At 42.4% G+C, this 15,705-nt stretch overlaps 1 protein-coding gene across 5 annotated transcripts in view; it reads right to left on the bottom strand.

The window, feature by feature from the left end:
- The window catches only part of MAMLD1 (mastermind like domain containing 1), a 347,912-nt gene that overhangs the window by 36,203 nt on the left and 296,004 nt on the right, over positions 1 to 15,705 (bottom strand). For 4 of the 5 annotated variants that reach the window (XM_073358364.1, XM_073358362.1, XM_073358361.1 and 1 more), the window contains one exon: positions 1,144 to 2,826. In XM_073358364.1, coding sequence (XP_073214465.1) covers positions 1,144 to 2,769 — 1,626 coding nt within the window. In that variant the 5' untranslated portion in view covers positions 2,770 to 2,826. Of the gene's footprint in view, positions 1 to 1,143; positions 2,827 to 14,134; positions 14,214 to 15,705 lie in introns of all 5 variants that reach the window. The other variant, XM_073358363.1, reaches the window with a different exon arrangement.

Raw genomic sequence — 15,705 nt, forward strand, 5'->3', positions numbered from 1 at the left:
ACCTTATTTCTTATTCTTAGTACAGGAAAAAGCTATGGTAGCTAAGATACTATTGTGTGGGAACTGCTGGCACATGCTGGATGTTTGAAAGCTGACCGTGGTAGAATGAAGAACAAAGAAACCCTCAATTTTGTCTGTCATTCCTCAGCTAAACTCAACAGCACCTCAGAGACCATCCTCCGCTCTTCTGAGTGCAGGTCAATGATAAGTGATTAGATTCCACGCCAGTTGGTGTCTGGTCAGAGTCCACTGTGCTCAATAACGCAGCCCGACAGATTCTACTGCCAGAGTTTTGCTTCTGGTTAGCAACATAGTTAATTGTGGCTGTGAGGTTGCATTTTTATTTTAACCACTTTGTTTCCCTTGAGCCTGCACCCACAGAACGAACCCCATTCCTTTAGCTCTCCCTTTGTCAAAGGCTCTTGGTCACAACGAACATCTCTCAGGTCACGTAGGATATGGACAGACGTCACTCAGCAGCAAGGGTTACTCGAGAGGAATGAATGGCGTTTCTTACCCCTAACAGCTGCTGTCCTTTGTCCACTCAACACATAGTCCAGATCTACCTAGGGAAGGGTAGGCACTCACCAAAAGGAGGTCATTTTTTTGGTGAGTTTTGGTAACAGGTATTTCAAGTCTCTCCCGGATACTCAAGTGCTGCATTGTTAAACATACAAGGGCCATATTCTGGCACCTCTTTCCATCCCACCTGAGCCTACCTGGCTTCAGAGGTGTAACTTGGGGTGGAATCTGGTTCAGAGTATTAAAAATTCTTTTAACAAAGAGTGAAAGATGATGGCAAATCCATCATGTGAATATCTTCACAGTTACCAAAATAAGCTAACTAGAAGAGCAAAACTATTCTCTTAAAAAGTGATGGTCTGAGACATTCGTTGTACAATAGTGTGGAACTATCCACTCAGCTAGGGGAAACAGCTAGGATGTGCGTGATGGAACTACAGAGTGAAGAAATAAATACAATTACTCCCAAGAACCCCAGAATGTTGTTACCATTATGTCTACGCACATAGCCAAAGGGCTTAGTGATGCTATATTTGAAGCAGAGAGGTAGGGGGAAAAAACCTCAACAAAAACATCAGTGTTTTAATGTAACCTGTTTAATATAGAAGAAAATGTTCTAACCTGTCTGGGTTGAGATGGCAAAGCAGCAGGCTGCATATGTCTCTGCATCCGAGGTGGCTGCATCAGTTGTCGAAGATGTTGCTCGATAAACGGGGTATTATTAGTCTGTGGAGACTGTTGTGTGGCTGGAGCTTGCTGCTGTTGCTGGAGATAGTGAATAAGGGATTGCTGCCCTGGATTGGCAGTCATGGGTGACATCTTTGGAGTAGTTGACTCCGATGCAAAATGAGACAGTGGTTTGGTGTTATTGAAAGAAAACTGGTCTTGGGGAACAGGACTCTCATTCTGCAAGCCATTAGATGGCTGCTGCATAATTATGTTCATGTTTTTGGACTGGTTTGTAGTCATCAATTTAAAAAGAGAGCTTTGCATACTGGTGGGATTGCTGGTGGGAGTGATGTTAGGAATTAATGTATTTTGAGGACTAAATGGCTGCTGATGCAGAGCTGGGCTTGACAGTTTTTCTGGCCTGTAAGGTGGGGAGGGTCCAGTATTCGTGGAGGCCATGCTGGAAACCAAATTGTTCTGTGGACTTTTAATATTGTTGGTTGGGAGGCTGGTTGAAGTCATATTGGATAGTATGGAATTCTGGGGGCTGAAAGGCTGCTGGTTAAGCGCTGGACTGGAAAGCTTCTCTGACCCATATGGTGGGGAGGGCCCGCTGGACGGGTTGTTACTGGAAGCCATGCTTGAAAGCAGAGCGTTTTGAGGACTTTGAATATTGTTTCCTGGTAAACTATTAGAAGCCATGCCAGACACCATGACATTTTGAGGGCTGAAAGGTTGATGGAGGGGGGATGATCCCGGCCTGTAAGGCGGAGAAAGACCTGGAGTGGACATGGTTGGCCAGTTGGGAGCCTGTACTTGCTGTTTAGTAGTAGACACTTGTTTGCTTGCTGCCAGCTGCTTTAGTTGCTGTGCATGCCAGTTAGATGTAGGCATGTTGGGCAAGGGTACTGGCAGAATAGACTGTGCCTGGTTCTTATTCTGTGCTGCCGAAGAGATGGGTGATACAACAGCTTTGTTTGGGGGAGGAACCGGATAATTAGCCCCAACAGATGAAGGCCTCATTTGGGGTGATCCTCCACTTGTTGGATTGCAACCTGGAGAAAAATCTTTGTTTGCAATGTGGTTCTCCAAGTGAGATGTCTGCGGAGAGGACTTTGGTGTGGTGCTTATGCTCGACTGTGGGTGGCTCAGACCAAGCGGCTCTTCGGTCTTGCTTCCCAAGATCTTCTCAAGATCCAGCTCATTAGGAGAAGGATCAGGCATTTTTGTCAGCTCTTCTAACAGATCTTGCAATTCCTGGTCCACAGACTGCATGTTGTTTCCTTTCTCATCATAGTGAGCAACATTATTCTGTCCACCTATTGTCCCTTTCTGTCCTATTTCTGTGTTGGGTGGTACCGAAAATGGAGAACCAATGCCACTGCCATTCATGTGATTGTTTTCAAGCAGCACTGAATGACCAGCTACTCCCATGGAAGAAGTGCTGTGATTGGTAGAGAATGGAGAGTTCTGCATATCTGGACATGACACATTGGGATTGGTCTCTTGGCCCATAGATAGAGTTACATCATCAAGACAGAGTCTCTTATTGTCGCTTGGGAAAATGACATCGGGCATGCCACTGGAAGCAGGGGAGCTGTCATCTTCCAGTTTTCTCTTAATGGATCCCTGTAACTGCAAGAAAAGGACATGTTATTGGCCTTATACCACATTCGAAAGTTGCAAGGTGAAATACTGAGACAGAGCAATATTGAAAATTAAAAACTTACAATGGAAAAACAGACCTACTGGGACAAAGTCAGCCAGGATTTAAGTGGACGCAACTGTACTGAAGTCAACAGAGTTGCAACCAGTCAGACAAGTGCTAAATTTGACATGTTAGTCTTAAACTGGATGTTAAAAGTGTAAAATATTGTCTGTCTTGTGAATAATAGAATTTTAAAAAATACTTTCTGGTACCATTTCAATGAAGACATTATGCTCCCTGCATAACACACATGCCAACATTTTTATGGAAACTATTTTTTTGTCTAAACAATGGTAGAGTTGAATAGAATCATGGATTAAAGTTGGTGACCCAGTGCCAACAATGGGTATTAAGTTCAGACCTGAGACAGCTAAACTATTTTACATTCTTTAAAGACACGACATGTGACTTTTCTAAACAAAGCAAAACAACCCTCAAATATCTAAACAAATTTTGATCTTTCAAGCTCCCCAGCCACAGATCTTTCAGACTTCAAACACCAAACAGCAGCTAAAATCTTAATTTCGGTTTCTTATAAATGCACTCTAGCCCCAACTTTGCTTAAGATCAGGCTTGACAAAGCCCTGGCTGGGATGATTTAGTTGGGGATTGGTCCTGCTTCGAGCAGGGGGTTGGACTAGATGACCTCCTGAGGTCCCTTCCAACCCTGATATTCAATGATTCTATGATATGAAGGACTGCCGCTCCTTCACAAAACCTACAGGGTTTGTAAAATACAAAAAGGCACATGAAAAACTCGATACTCGCTAAATGTTGAATTAAAAATCCAGTAACCTTGACAAATATGATCACACTTCATACTTTATGTAAAGAAAGTGAAGCTGAAAACAATAGCTCTTTAATGCTCCATTGACATGACACGCCAGTCTTTTCTAAATGTAATTATCTGTGGTCCTTACTTTAATATCCAGGGCCTGTGGGTCGTAAGATTAATCAGTCATTAACACTGCTGCTTCAATTTAAAGGCATTACAAGTACGTTATTTATCAAGAGAGAGATATTGCATTTCGAAGTTACCTAAATACCAACAGGCAAATAATAAAAAAGCCATAGTTTCCTCTTAAATCTTTTAAAGATAATACAAAAATTGCAAGCCTCTTCCAGGCCTGGTCTACACGTTAATGTATGTCAACACTCTGCTGCAGTGTGGATTACAGGGTTGGGCACTGCAGAGCGCGCCGAAGTGTCGCAATGGCTGCTGCTTGCGCAAACTAAAAGGTAGCTAGTTGGCGCCATCGTTGACCACACAGGGCAGTGAGATCGCAACACTCTGATGCGCTCTGCAGTTCCCACCCACATATTCCACAATGCAGCACACTTTGCCGGCCTAGCTATGCTGGTTAGGAGCGTAGGGGGGAAATAAATAGATACATAAATAAAATAAAAATCAAACCACTAACCAATGTAGCTATGCCAGCAAAAGCCCTACTGTAGACACAGTTATACGAGGCAAAGAGTCCTCTTGCCTGGTTAGTTTGTTTGTTTGGAGAACTGATATAAGCTATGCTGGCAAGAACTTCCATGTATCAGCTATGTCTCCACTTGGAGGGTTTGCTAATAGAGCGATTTGCAGACTTTTCTTGTGCAGACAAGGTCGTAGAAGCATGCAGGGGTGTAGTGTTAGAAGCGAATGTAACTGTACAGTTTCTACAGCTCTGTTATTCAGTTGGTAACATGTGTGCAGGGCACTCAGACAGAAATAAAACAAATCTTTCAAACAGGCATCTCTTCTTCTGAGGGAGCTCTAAAACAATCAGGTCCTCTCAATCATTCATGGTTATTAAAGCAACCTCACAGCACTTTTGCAAGAATATAAGCATTAACCCCAATGTCATGACCAAACTGCACCCAGGTTTATCAACAAAAACTCCCACTCTAGTTTACTTTATTGTTATGTCTTATTTATATTATGGTGGCACCTAAAGGCCCCAGCCAACCCCACCATGGTGGGCACTGTACCTCCATCTAGTAAAAGACAATCACTCCCCAAAGAGCTTAAAATCCAAAAGGACAAACAAAAGTGAGTCTTCTCTTCCCCACTGGTGCAGATCCCTGCATGTCAGCAGTAGACGAATATTCCCCATTATGCAATATTAAGCACACACATCAGTGCTCTACAAATGTAGACGGTCATCCACTGCAGCATGCCATGGCCCCTTTCAGAAGCATGGCCCCAATTAAACAGTTGGTCCTGCTTCCTGAGAATTATATTTTCTCCCCTTAGAAGCCATGTCAAGGAGACTGCCAACTTTGAAATGACCCTTGTAAGCATATCCCCAATTTTAACCTCAGCACTGAGTCCTAACATAGAGAAGCAACAGACAAAGTTCAGGTCTCCCTGAAGAATCTCTTAAATCCTTCAGCACCTTTTGCTCACTCTGACCATAATGCATGTTAACATGTCCCAGGTTAAGTGAATAGCTTTACATTGGCTGTTTTTTTCTCTCAGGGAGGAGCTAGAGGGTAGGTTTTGTGCAACTCCACATCTGCTCCCAAGCGATTGCTCATGCTGGGTTCCAGAGACTTTATTTTGTCATCTCTCCATTTCAATGGCTGGGGAGGAAGGTGCTTGTTAATGGGGCCTGTAGTATCGTTCATTTGTGAACAAGGCTTATGATTATCATCAAATATAGATGGTGCGATACCTCCACTTTCTCAGTGTGCAGCTCAGAGAGATTTGGAGGAAAGTGAGATGGCAGAGGATCAATCAGGTGGTGATGCTCCAGGGTTTGGGGGTAAAGGGGAATATCAGGGAGTATGGTAGGGGTAGTTCCTGCCCATGTTTTGGATGGAGTTGGTCTACCCTTTGCCTATAAAAGCAACATTTGGGGCCTAGGGCCAAGAAAGCCTTTTTCATTCTCTCAGATATGGGCCTTATTACAGTGATCCATGACTTTGTGACCTCCCAACTGCATTACTTCAATGGGCTCTACATGGGCTGCACCTGAAAACCACTTGGAAGTTAGAGTTGGTGCAGAATATGAGCACCTGCTTGTTAAACGTGTTAATTAAAAGGAACACACACCAGTTATTCGACAACTGTACTAGATTCCTGTTGTCTTCTGACTTTGGTCTATAGAAACCTATGAAGTTTGATTCCTGACTGTGAGAGACACAACTTCTCTCCTTGCCACACCCAATGACAGCTATTGCACTTTAAAGTGTGTAGATGCAAGCATCTGGGGGTTTCTGGCAGAGCATGCTCAACGAAGGATTATAGATTGTCATTTGCTTATTCCACTGACCTGACACAGCCTAAGTCTGGTGATCATTAGAAAACGGCACAAGCCCTAGGTCTGATGATGGATGGGCTGCTGGGTGGGAAATCAGGTGTTTGTTTTTTGTTTATCTGAAGTGCCCCCTTTCTTGCTCTGATAAAAATGGGCTGAAGTGGTATGTTTGAATAGACGTTGCCCAAGCTCTCCGAGACATGTCAGTAAGGCACAGCTATGTAAATCTAAAGACACACATTTAGAGAACTTTCCATTACTTCCTTCCCAGCCTCCAAAATAAACACATTGTGATCCCAAGCAGCACCCCAGGAAACCTTGGGCAGGAAAACTGAGGGGTGTCTCCCATACATGGCCAACTGAATTACTGGCATGTCTGTCCTGGCTCTTGAGTTTACTGCGCAGAATTTCGGCTTTCAGAACACTTAGAAAAGCCACTTAATTGTTGCACTGGGGAGCAAGTGTGAAGAGAATAGGAAAACCCCATTACCCCCTTGAATTACTAGAAACAGGACTCCATAGACTAAGGCCAGAATTTTCAGAAGGGCTCAGCATCCACAGGGAATTTTTAAAACCTTTCAGCATGCTGGGTACTGAACTCTTGTGGCAAATCCAGCCATAAGTGTCCCAACGGAATTTGCTGGGTGCAGAGTTCTGTTGATAAGCAAGACCTTATATAGATTCCTAAATCAGAGTTAAGATCATTTGAAAATCCACCCCCAACTGAGTTCTGACCCCTGGCAAATCTGCCTCTAAGTCTCAAGTATTACTTAAGCTTTTAAAAACTGCTTTTTAGTATAATAAAATGTCTACAGGATTTTTTTTTTTAATATGCAAAAGATCTTGGCATTTCACTTTCATGGTGAGTATTTACAGCTAGTGCCCATAAAACGCACAGGGCCAAATTCACTACTGGTGTAAGTGGGTGTAATTCCACTGAATTCAGCAGAGTTGTATTCGCTTATGACAGGTCTGAATACTGCCCCATATCTGCAAGGTTAAAATACCACCTTTGAAGCATCCCAAGCAAATAAAAGATGGCAATATTATACCGGGCACTTCTTTATTCGTTATCAGCTAGGTGTGGAAATCGCTCATTGGATTTGATATTATATTATATAAAGGTATGCTTAAGTATTCCATGCTCAAGCACACATGATTCATTACTCATTTACAGTACACACTATGCCGCCTTGGTATCTCTGCTATGAGCCTGCTAGATTTTTCTCCCCAACTCCCTAAATCCCATTTGAATGCTTTCACTGGAAAATACAGTACATTAACATGCTGCTGTGGCAGTTCTGACAAGTACAGGGGAGAGAAATTCAGTTTCACGTTACAGAGACACTTGCTAGTTTAGCTAATCTGATTGTAGTGGCAGCAGATCATCACGGCTGTGCTAGGACGTCCATATCCAGGAGCCCCTGGGTGAACCAATTCAATCAGCTGCTCATTGCAGGCCCTTATCAATCAAGTTATGATGGGGCATCTCCAGACCAAGACTTCTTGGGGGTGCATACATGTCCTTCTCATACTCTTTCTTCACTTGCCTTACTGCCAGCTTCCCTTGCCTGGTATTGGCTCCTCCTAGGGGAAAGGGTTGTTTTACTACAACTCACTCCCCGTTTCCTTTGAGATCATTTTGAGATTGCTTTTCATTATCTGGCAACAAATAAATCAGAATAGCAATCAAAACGTGTTCTGCCCCATTCTGTGCTGGCTATTATGCAGGCAAGCTCGATTTGGCAATGAATGCATGTATATAAATAATTGCGCTGATTGACTACTGTACACGGCTAATTCTGTAAAAGCTTCATTCATACACACAAACAAGGACTAAACAGACAAGCGACCAATGTGCTCTCATGTGACCTTGTGAAAATTCATTAAAATGCATTAGAGTGCACATGATAGCCTCTTAAGAAACATTTGGGAAGCAAAGGCAGCCCTTCTGATTTTTGCCAAATTAAACTATGAAGCCTCCATTATCTCTGGTCTGCTTTTAAAAACGAGACTATGACACTGTCCCAGTTTTACTTTTATCTCAGAATGAGAAGGCTGCATTTCTGGGAAAGGCTGAAAGTTACAAACAAGTAGCACTGCTAGCTCATAATGGTAGTATAACGAGAATAAATAACTGTTTACACTGCTCCTTCCAAGTAAGCTTTTCAGCTGTGGTTATAAGTATCTAATCTGCCACACACAACCTGCAAGTAGAGAAACAATCCTCTGTCTGTGTGTCCGGGTGCACGCACACGCTTCAGTCTCAGTGGCGCAAGGAATGAAAGGCAGATTCAGTGAGACACGGCCAGACTTTCCCTGCACCAGCCCAAGATCAGGGCACCCATCTTAAACCAACTGAGGGCTGCACTGGCCTTTTATCGGGAGCCCGGTGGGCTACACCTAGTTTAAATGGATGTGGGGCAGATTGAAGCGATGGATAATGGAGGCTGCTCACACCAAGCTGGAGTGTCACCATAGTGGGATCTGCAGTCTCTTTGCATGGCACTTTCATATATTTAGTGATGCCAACCCTCCAGGTTTGTCCTGGAGTTTCCAGGAATTAAAGATTAATCTTTAATTAAATATTATGTCACGTGATGAAACCTCCAGGAATATGTCTGACCAAAACTGGCAACCTTACATAGTTCATTAGTATTTTGATAATGGTAATTCCCACCCTGTGCCAGACACTTTCCAAAACACAGAGAGGAAGGCCCTGAAGAGCTTTGTCTAAAGCAGAGAAAGCTGAAAGGTGCAAGCGGTAAACACTGAAGCAGAGAAATCAGATTGAGAAGAGAGACAGGTAGCATGATTCCATTTATTAAAATGTCTAATTGAATAAGCCTCCCTGCCTGTCTGCCTAGTCATTCAGCTTCATTTCTTTCTTTAAAAATAGGAGCTATCCATGTAAGCCAACCTTCCCCGCCCCTACTGCAGCCTACATTAATTCCCTACCACTTGTTCCTCTGCACCCCCAGACCCTGAAAGAAAAGCGCCAACTGGGTTGAAATGCAGGACTCAGTGGGGCTTCATTTCTTCCAACCTGGCTGCCATCAGACCCCTCCTTCCATTAGAAACACACTGAAGCTATAGCAACGATGGAGACATTCTTAATTTAGGTCAACGCTATGCAGAGATAATCATTAGGGAGGAAAAAATGGAACTACTAAACCTACTGTTGAGTAAGACAGTTCTGACTGGCTTTTACAGCACATTGCAGATTCAGGCCCTGATTTATGGCAATCACAAGACACGGATTGCGGATCCCTGATCCTTGGCTCCAGTGGGGCCTTATCCAACTTCCACATTGGTATTCGCCTCTTCCCCTGATGCCCCTGCCAAAAAATTTTGGTTACTATATAAAAACCACCCCCGCCCCCTTCCCCCAAACAGACAGGCATAAAAACACAAAGGAAAGACGTGAAATGTCAATACTGTTGCATTTTTACTGGAGGGACTATGGGAAGAGCAGATGCATGGAGCATAAGGAAGTGGTCCTGTGTATGTAAGGAAATAGTAAACACACTTCTACTGAGATCACTTGGGATACATTAGAAATGTCCTATCAAATGCACTGCCATTTCTTACCTTTTGCTAGTGAATGACTAACATATGGTCACATTCGTATTTGCTCGTCGAGCTGCTCTGCTGTAGTGCTTTAGCAAAGATGCTATTTTGCCAACGGGAGAGCTCCTCCCATCAGCGTTGTTAACCCACCTCCCCAAGAGGAGGTAGCCCTGCCGAAGGGAGAAACTCTCCCATTGACATAACGCTATCTACACCAGCGGTTAGGTCGGTATAACTGCGTCGCTCAGGGGGGTGGATTTTCACACCCCTGAACGACGTAGTTACACTAGTATAATTTTGTAGAGTAGGCCTGGCCTCAGTCCTTACAAAAGTCTCCGTTGGGATAGCCAGAAGAGCTGATTCTTTAGCCCAGCTAGTGCAGCCCTCACCTTCGAATGCTGAGGATCCCCCAGGTGGGCACTTAAAGCCGTGTTAGAGGCTCTCCAAAATACCAAGGACATTCGATCTCCAAATTTTTTACAAACATATTTTCTTCCTCTCGGGCACCTGACCATGGCAAGGAATTTAATTATGCCACAGACTGTGCATGTATACCATTACCCCTACTGGGTGGAATCAGAACTGCTCGTGTGTATGGTCCTTACACTGCTAACAGCTACAGGTAATTTTCCTTTCGCCGAAAACTGTAAGAGACTTGTGCTTTGGAAGGAAAATCTGGGTTCTACCCCTGCTTCTACGAGGAAGCTGGGCAGTCATGGCCTGCATCACAACGACAAACGTGATCTCTTAGCCGGCCACAGATTTGATACTTTTTGCAAATAAACACAACTCAGTAGAAACAAAAGCTTCCACCGATTACCACTGGGTGCGATTCAACCTACGCTAGCAGTTCAACATCCACACAGCCTGCTTTGAGGGGGAGAGCAGTTTGAGAGGAGGCCACCATTTTGAACTGTAGCCTTGACACAGCCCACACTGGACTCCTGTTTTGCAACCATTTCACTTTCTTTTGCCTTCACTCCCTCTGCTCTCACCCTGAACAGTAGTACAGGGAGATTCCTTCCTCTCTCGGTTTGATAGCACCAATTGAACATACCCGTTGGGTCTTTCAAAGGGGCTGAAGAGAGTCAGTCACCCAGCTCTCACTGAAATTCAATGAGAGTTGGGTCCCTCTTTGAAAAATCCCTCTTTCTAGGACATTTATGTTCCTTTGGTTAAAGTCAGGAGACAGCCCGGCTGTTAAAATACAGCCGACCATCAGGAAGGAAGTTAGACTCTCTAAGTAGCCATCAGCATTCTCCAGCATTCTGAGAGCTTTACACAAAAAGCTCTCTAGGCAGCACAAGGGTGCTTCAGAAAACTAGGGAATTCAGGTCACCAACTAGCTGCCAAAGACATAACGTGTCTGAATAATGGTGAGAGGGAGCGTGCTTAACTTTTGAGAAGAAGGGACAGGTCATGTAACCCCCACTCAGGCTAAGCAGAATGGAAGAGCTACACTTTGATACACTGAATTGCGAATTTTAAGCTAAAAGCACAGGTTTTCTTTGAAGAACCACTGCAAACCATGATTGTGGGATTGGTTGGTTTGGTTTTGAATGTAAAATCAGAATCTATGATTTGCTAAACTGCACTGACTGGAGTGCATCTCTCTTCTCTTTTTTTTTTAAATGCTAGACACTGTCAAAACTAGATGTGGTATGCATTTGCCAGTGGCAAACTGTTTGCAGCACTCAGCCATCAAAACTTCAGTCTCTGTGGCTTCAACAAACTTTGACGAGAGCTATCTGCACATCAGCCCAAAATGTTTCTATCTGTTCAGACAAAAGCAGCAGTGTAATGTGAAAACGAGGCTGCCAATTTTCCATTTACACAGATAAACTTCGCTGAATTCTTTACCGTGTTGTAAACGTACAGATTGGAAGGATTTTCACCTCTGCAATGACTCAAAATTCCACAATCCAGATGTAGATTTATGATCTACTAATCCATGAAAACTCTCAATTAAAAATAAAGATAAGAATTCCACTGGGCATTTTATGACAAAGAACAGTTACCATGAAGTGGTTAGGATATGCATTCACATTTTTTAAAATGGCAGTGGTTACTTAGTACTCTGCCCAAACGAAAAGATGGACAGCCTGCAGGTGAAAGGTTGGCTGCCTTAGGGCACATGGACAATGAAAAAACCAGACAAGATGCTCAGTTGCAGATATGTTCAAGGAGTAGGGGCCCATGACAGTCAGCTAGGTAAGAACCTGCCACCATGTTAAGAGGTATGCCGGTTTAGCATATCCCTGAATATCATTCCTGTGGGCCCAATTGCATTCTGGTGGCCAAAGTTGACATTACAGGGGTTCATCCAAGAAGAAATACCAACTTCTGAATAGAGAGTAATCTGAGAAGCCACGGGGGCCATATCTACACTAGGAAAAAATGTCTGTTTTTACTGTGTGCTAGAATCCTACTATAGACAACGGTAGTTGTAGGTTTTCTGTTTTGTTTTTATTAAGGCAGAGTTACAATAAAACATTAACATATTATTGTGACGCTGTATAAAAGATGGGTGACAATTTATTATTGATACCATTATTATATAATTACTACAAAACTTGTACAAAGTAGAAATCATGTAAGGTACCAAGGGAAATGTTACAGTCTGTCAAGTATGATTATTCAGGTTAAATCTACGTATCAGCCAATATTTGTAACTTTAGATACAAAGCTATGTATTTGTATCTCAAATGTGTTTGTTCTTGGGGTAACATCCACAAGGTAGTTTACATCCAGTCTCAACAGCCCATTGTGAATGGACTAGTCAAAGCTTGACAGGTCATTCAGAAAAATTAACTCTCCAGATAGCTCTTCTTGAGGACACCCTTGTGATTCAACAAGGCCTGTAAGGGCACGTGATGTGGACATGTGACCTTGGACTACACCTTTTTTAGTAACTTTCCATATATGGTGGCCTTGTTTGGGACAGTAAATTTCAATGCACATGGCAGAAGATATAAAAGACACTCAAGATATCTCTATTTTCCTCATTTCTGCTCCATTTCTCTGGACTGTGGATTTACAACTAAATGGAGTATTTTGAACAATGGACTGAGGACTGGCCAATCTTTTGGAAGTTATCAGAGAGACTTTTGCAAGCCAGAATGATCACTGCTATGATCCTGATCTATGAACATTGAAAATCATTTGTATGTATAGGATTCTTTAACCATTCAATACACCTCTTCTTTTCTTTTATTAAGAAAAACTTTAGTTAGCTTACTAAATTGGCTGACAGCGTGATATTTCAGTAAGATCTGAAATACATCTTGACCAAGATGGGGGGAGGTAAGTGTCTGATCCTTTGGGATTGGAAGAACCTTAAGTCTGGTGAATAGGGTTTTCAGTAACCTCTCACTATATTAGATCTGTGTGTCTGGATGAGAGCCAAGGGACTGGAATGCCTAAAGGAGACTGTCTTTGGCTTCTGGTTAACCAGTATGGTGCTACAGAAGCTCCTTTGTTATTGGTTTGGTGAATCTAAGTATAGAATAAACCACCAGTTTTGGGGGATTGTCTGCCCTGTTTCTTACAGTCTGCCTGAGTGTGGCATTCTCAGTGTGGTCCATCCCAGTTTGCCAGTCAAAACTACACTGTACATTACTTATTCAGGATCAGGCTAAAGATTCTGGCTTGCTGGCTGTGGAGCCCTGTTTCTCTGAATGCACTAGAAAGGGTGACCAAATTTCTAAATACCTATCTTCTTATTGGCACTTCTCTTGTGTATGTACTTGCTGTAAAAGCTTTTCAATTACAAGAACAGTCCATATTTTACTATACCAAAATTCCCTACAAGGAGGGGTTCATATGTTTCTAATAACGTGCAATACACAAAGTCCAGCTGCTAACACGAAAGAAATGAATTTGTTCTGCTTATAAAGGTGATCTTTTACTGAAGCAATAGGTAAGCAGGATCAGGGGATCTCTAGGAAGCTGGCATTTTGTCATCAGATGACTCTCTCTAATAATTTCCTCCCCAAACCATCTCATTCCTGGACACTACAATCACATGTGCAAGTATTTTTGTTTCAGTACATCCCTGTTGACATGACATTAAAAACATGGCAGGATGAATTATTAAAATTCATATGGAAATATAGAAAGGAGAAGGGGTGAGTTCTAAAGTTTTGTATAAGCCTAGCAACTGGGGTGGACTAGCTTTCCCTAATTTGGTTAGTCATAGTTTTAACCTGTCCTAGCTAGGCCAAGTAAACTTAAGGGGAGGGTTTACCCTGCCCACCTAGCATGTGTTAAAAACTACAAATTGCCTTGTCTACACTAGAATTATAACAAATGTTAAAAACACACCATTTCTCCTAATGTAGGCAAGCCACAGAGACAACTTTGGGATAGAGAAAGCCTTGAACTTCTTCAAGAAAATTCAGTGTGGACAACTTACTGTTCATGTTTTGTACTGTCATGGATTCATCATGAACGTGGAAGTACCCATGTTGAGGGGAGAGTTGCTGAGGATGTAACTATAATTTTTACAGTGAAAGAATGTTAGTTATTAACTAGTAAGTGTACATTACACGGAGTTTTGCTTATTTGGACACACAATGTGTTCCCACTTTTTAGTTTACCATGGAAATGTGAACTCTATCATTTTCCAAACACATATATATATATATAAGTTATAGACACACAAAATAATTCCTCAATGCAGTTTTTATATTCTCAAAGTCCAACTTTGCACCCACTGAAGTCAACGGCAAAGATCCCATTGACTTCAGGGGCACGTCTCTCCCCACTTTTAGCATCAGTCATTATATCCAGATTACTCACTCTGTAAATCAATCTTTGTCTGATCACGTGTCAAATCAGAGGGACCCATAACAGTATTAAAAAAATCTGTTCTCTCTAAACTATTTTATCAGCCACTAGCGTGTGGTCACTTTTGTTGTTTTAAGTTTGTATTACAAAAACACAGTGTCTATTAACGCACACTAAAAAAAAAAAAAAAAAGTGCCTAATCAGAGTTACCTTTCCAGCTCACAATCTGCTTGTGTTGCATAGCTTCAGTCTGGGCTGATGTGACAGACAGATGAAGGTTACATTGTAAAAGCCTACAACAGGAGGGCTGCCTGTACGAAACACCTGGGATGATCGCAGCCTGCCTTCCTACCTCAAGTTGTAACAATTCAGAGCACACCGCCTCTTTTCCTGTTAATTATAGATGCATTCTTAAATTATCACTCCTTCTGTCACTTCCTGTACTCTAATTAATCTTCTGCCCTGAGTAACCCTGCAACACAACATGTAATCCCTACTGAAATTACTTAGAACTACAGGGTTCAGCCGGTAAATGCAAAAATCCAGCACATCCTGGTTGCTGGAAACAAAGATGTAATCTCAGCGCATGCTCACCTACCCCAACCGGAAACTCAGAATGGATTGCCAAGAAGTATCTTCTTTAGTAAAATGAGCTTTACATTTTACCTTTAATAAGCTTTTGTATATAAAGCTTGAAATCTTTACCAAAAATTAAAGAGAAAAAATACTAAGATCCCTGGGGAAGTGACTTGATTTTTTTCACGTTGACATTTGGATGCAGCTAAGTCTCAGGAAGATGGATGTATAGTTATGCTACACTCTTGCTTTCATTCTAGAGTTCTAATATGGGCCACTTGGAAAAGAGTCAATGGCTAGATTCTCTTCTCATTTACACTGGTGTAATATCACGAACATCACCGCTGAGATCAGTGCAATTATGCCGGTGTACAATCAATGCAAGTTAGAAGAATCTCAGCCACTACATATCTACTTCTCCATCATACTCTCTGAGATACTAACAACCCTTATGTTTCTTTCCATGTGTGACCTGACGTTACACTGGAGGAAAGAAAAAAGGGAGTTAACCAATGCTGGCTCTGCTATTATTTCGTCTGAATTACCAGTCTCATGTTAAAGGGCACCGCCACTCCCACACAGTGAAACAACTCTGCTCCATCACAGGTCGAGCTAGTGCAT

This window comes from Lepidochelys kempii, chromosome 9, assembly GCF_965140265.1.
Source record: "Lepidochelys kempii isolate rLepKem1 chromosome 9, rLepKem1.hap2, whole genome shotgun sequence".
Classification (NCBI taxonomy): domain Eukaryota; kingdom Metazoa; phylum Chordata; order Testudines; family Cheloniidae; genus Lepidochelys; species Lepidochelys kempii.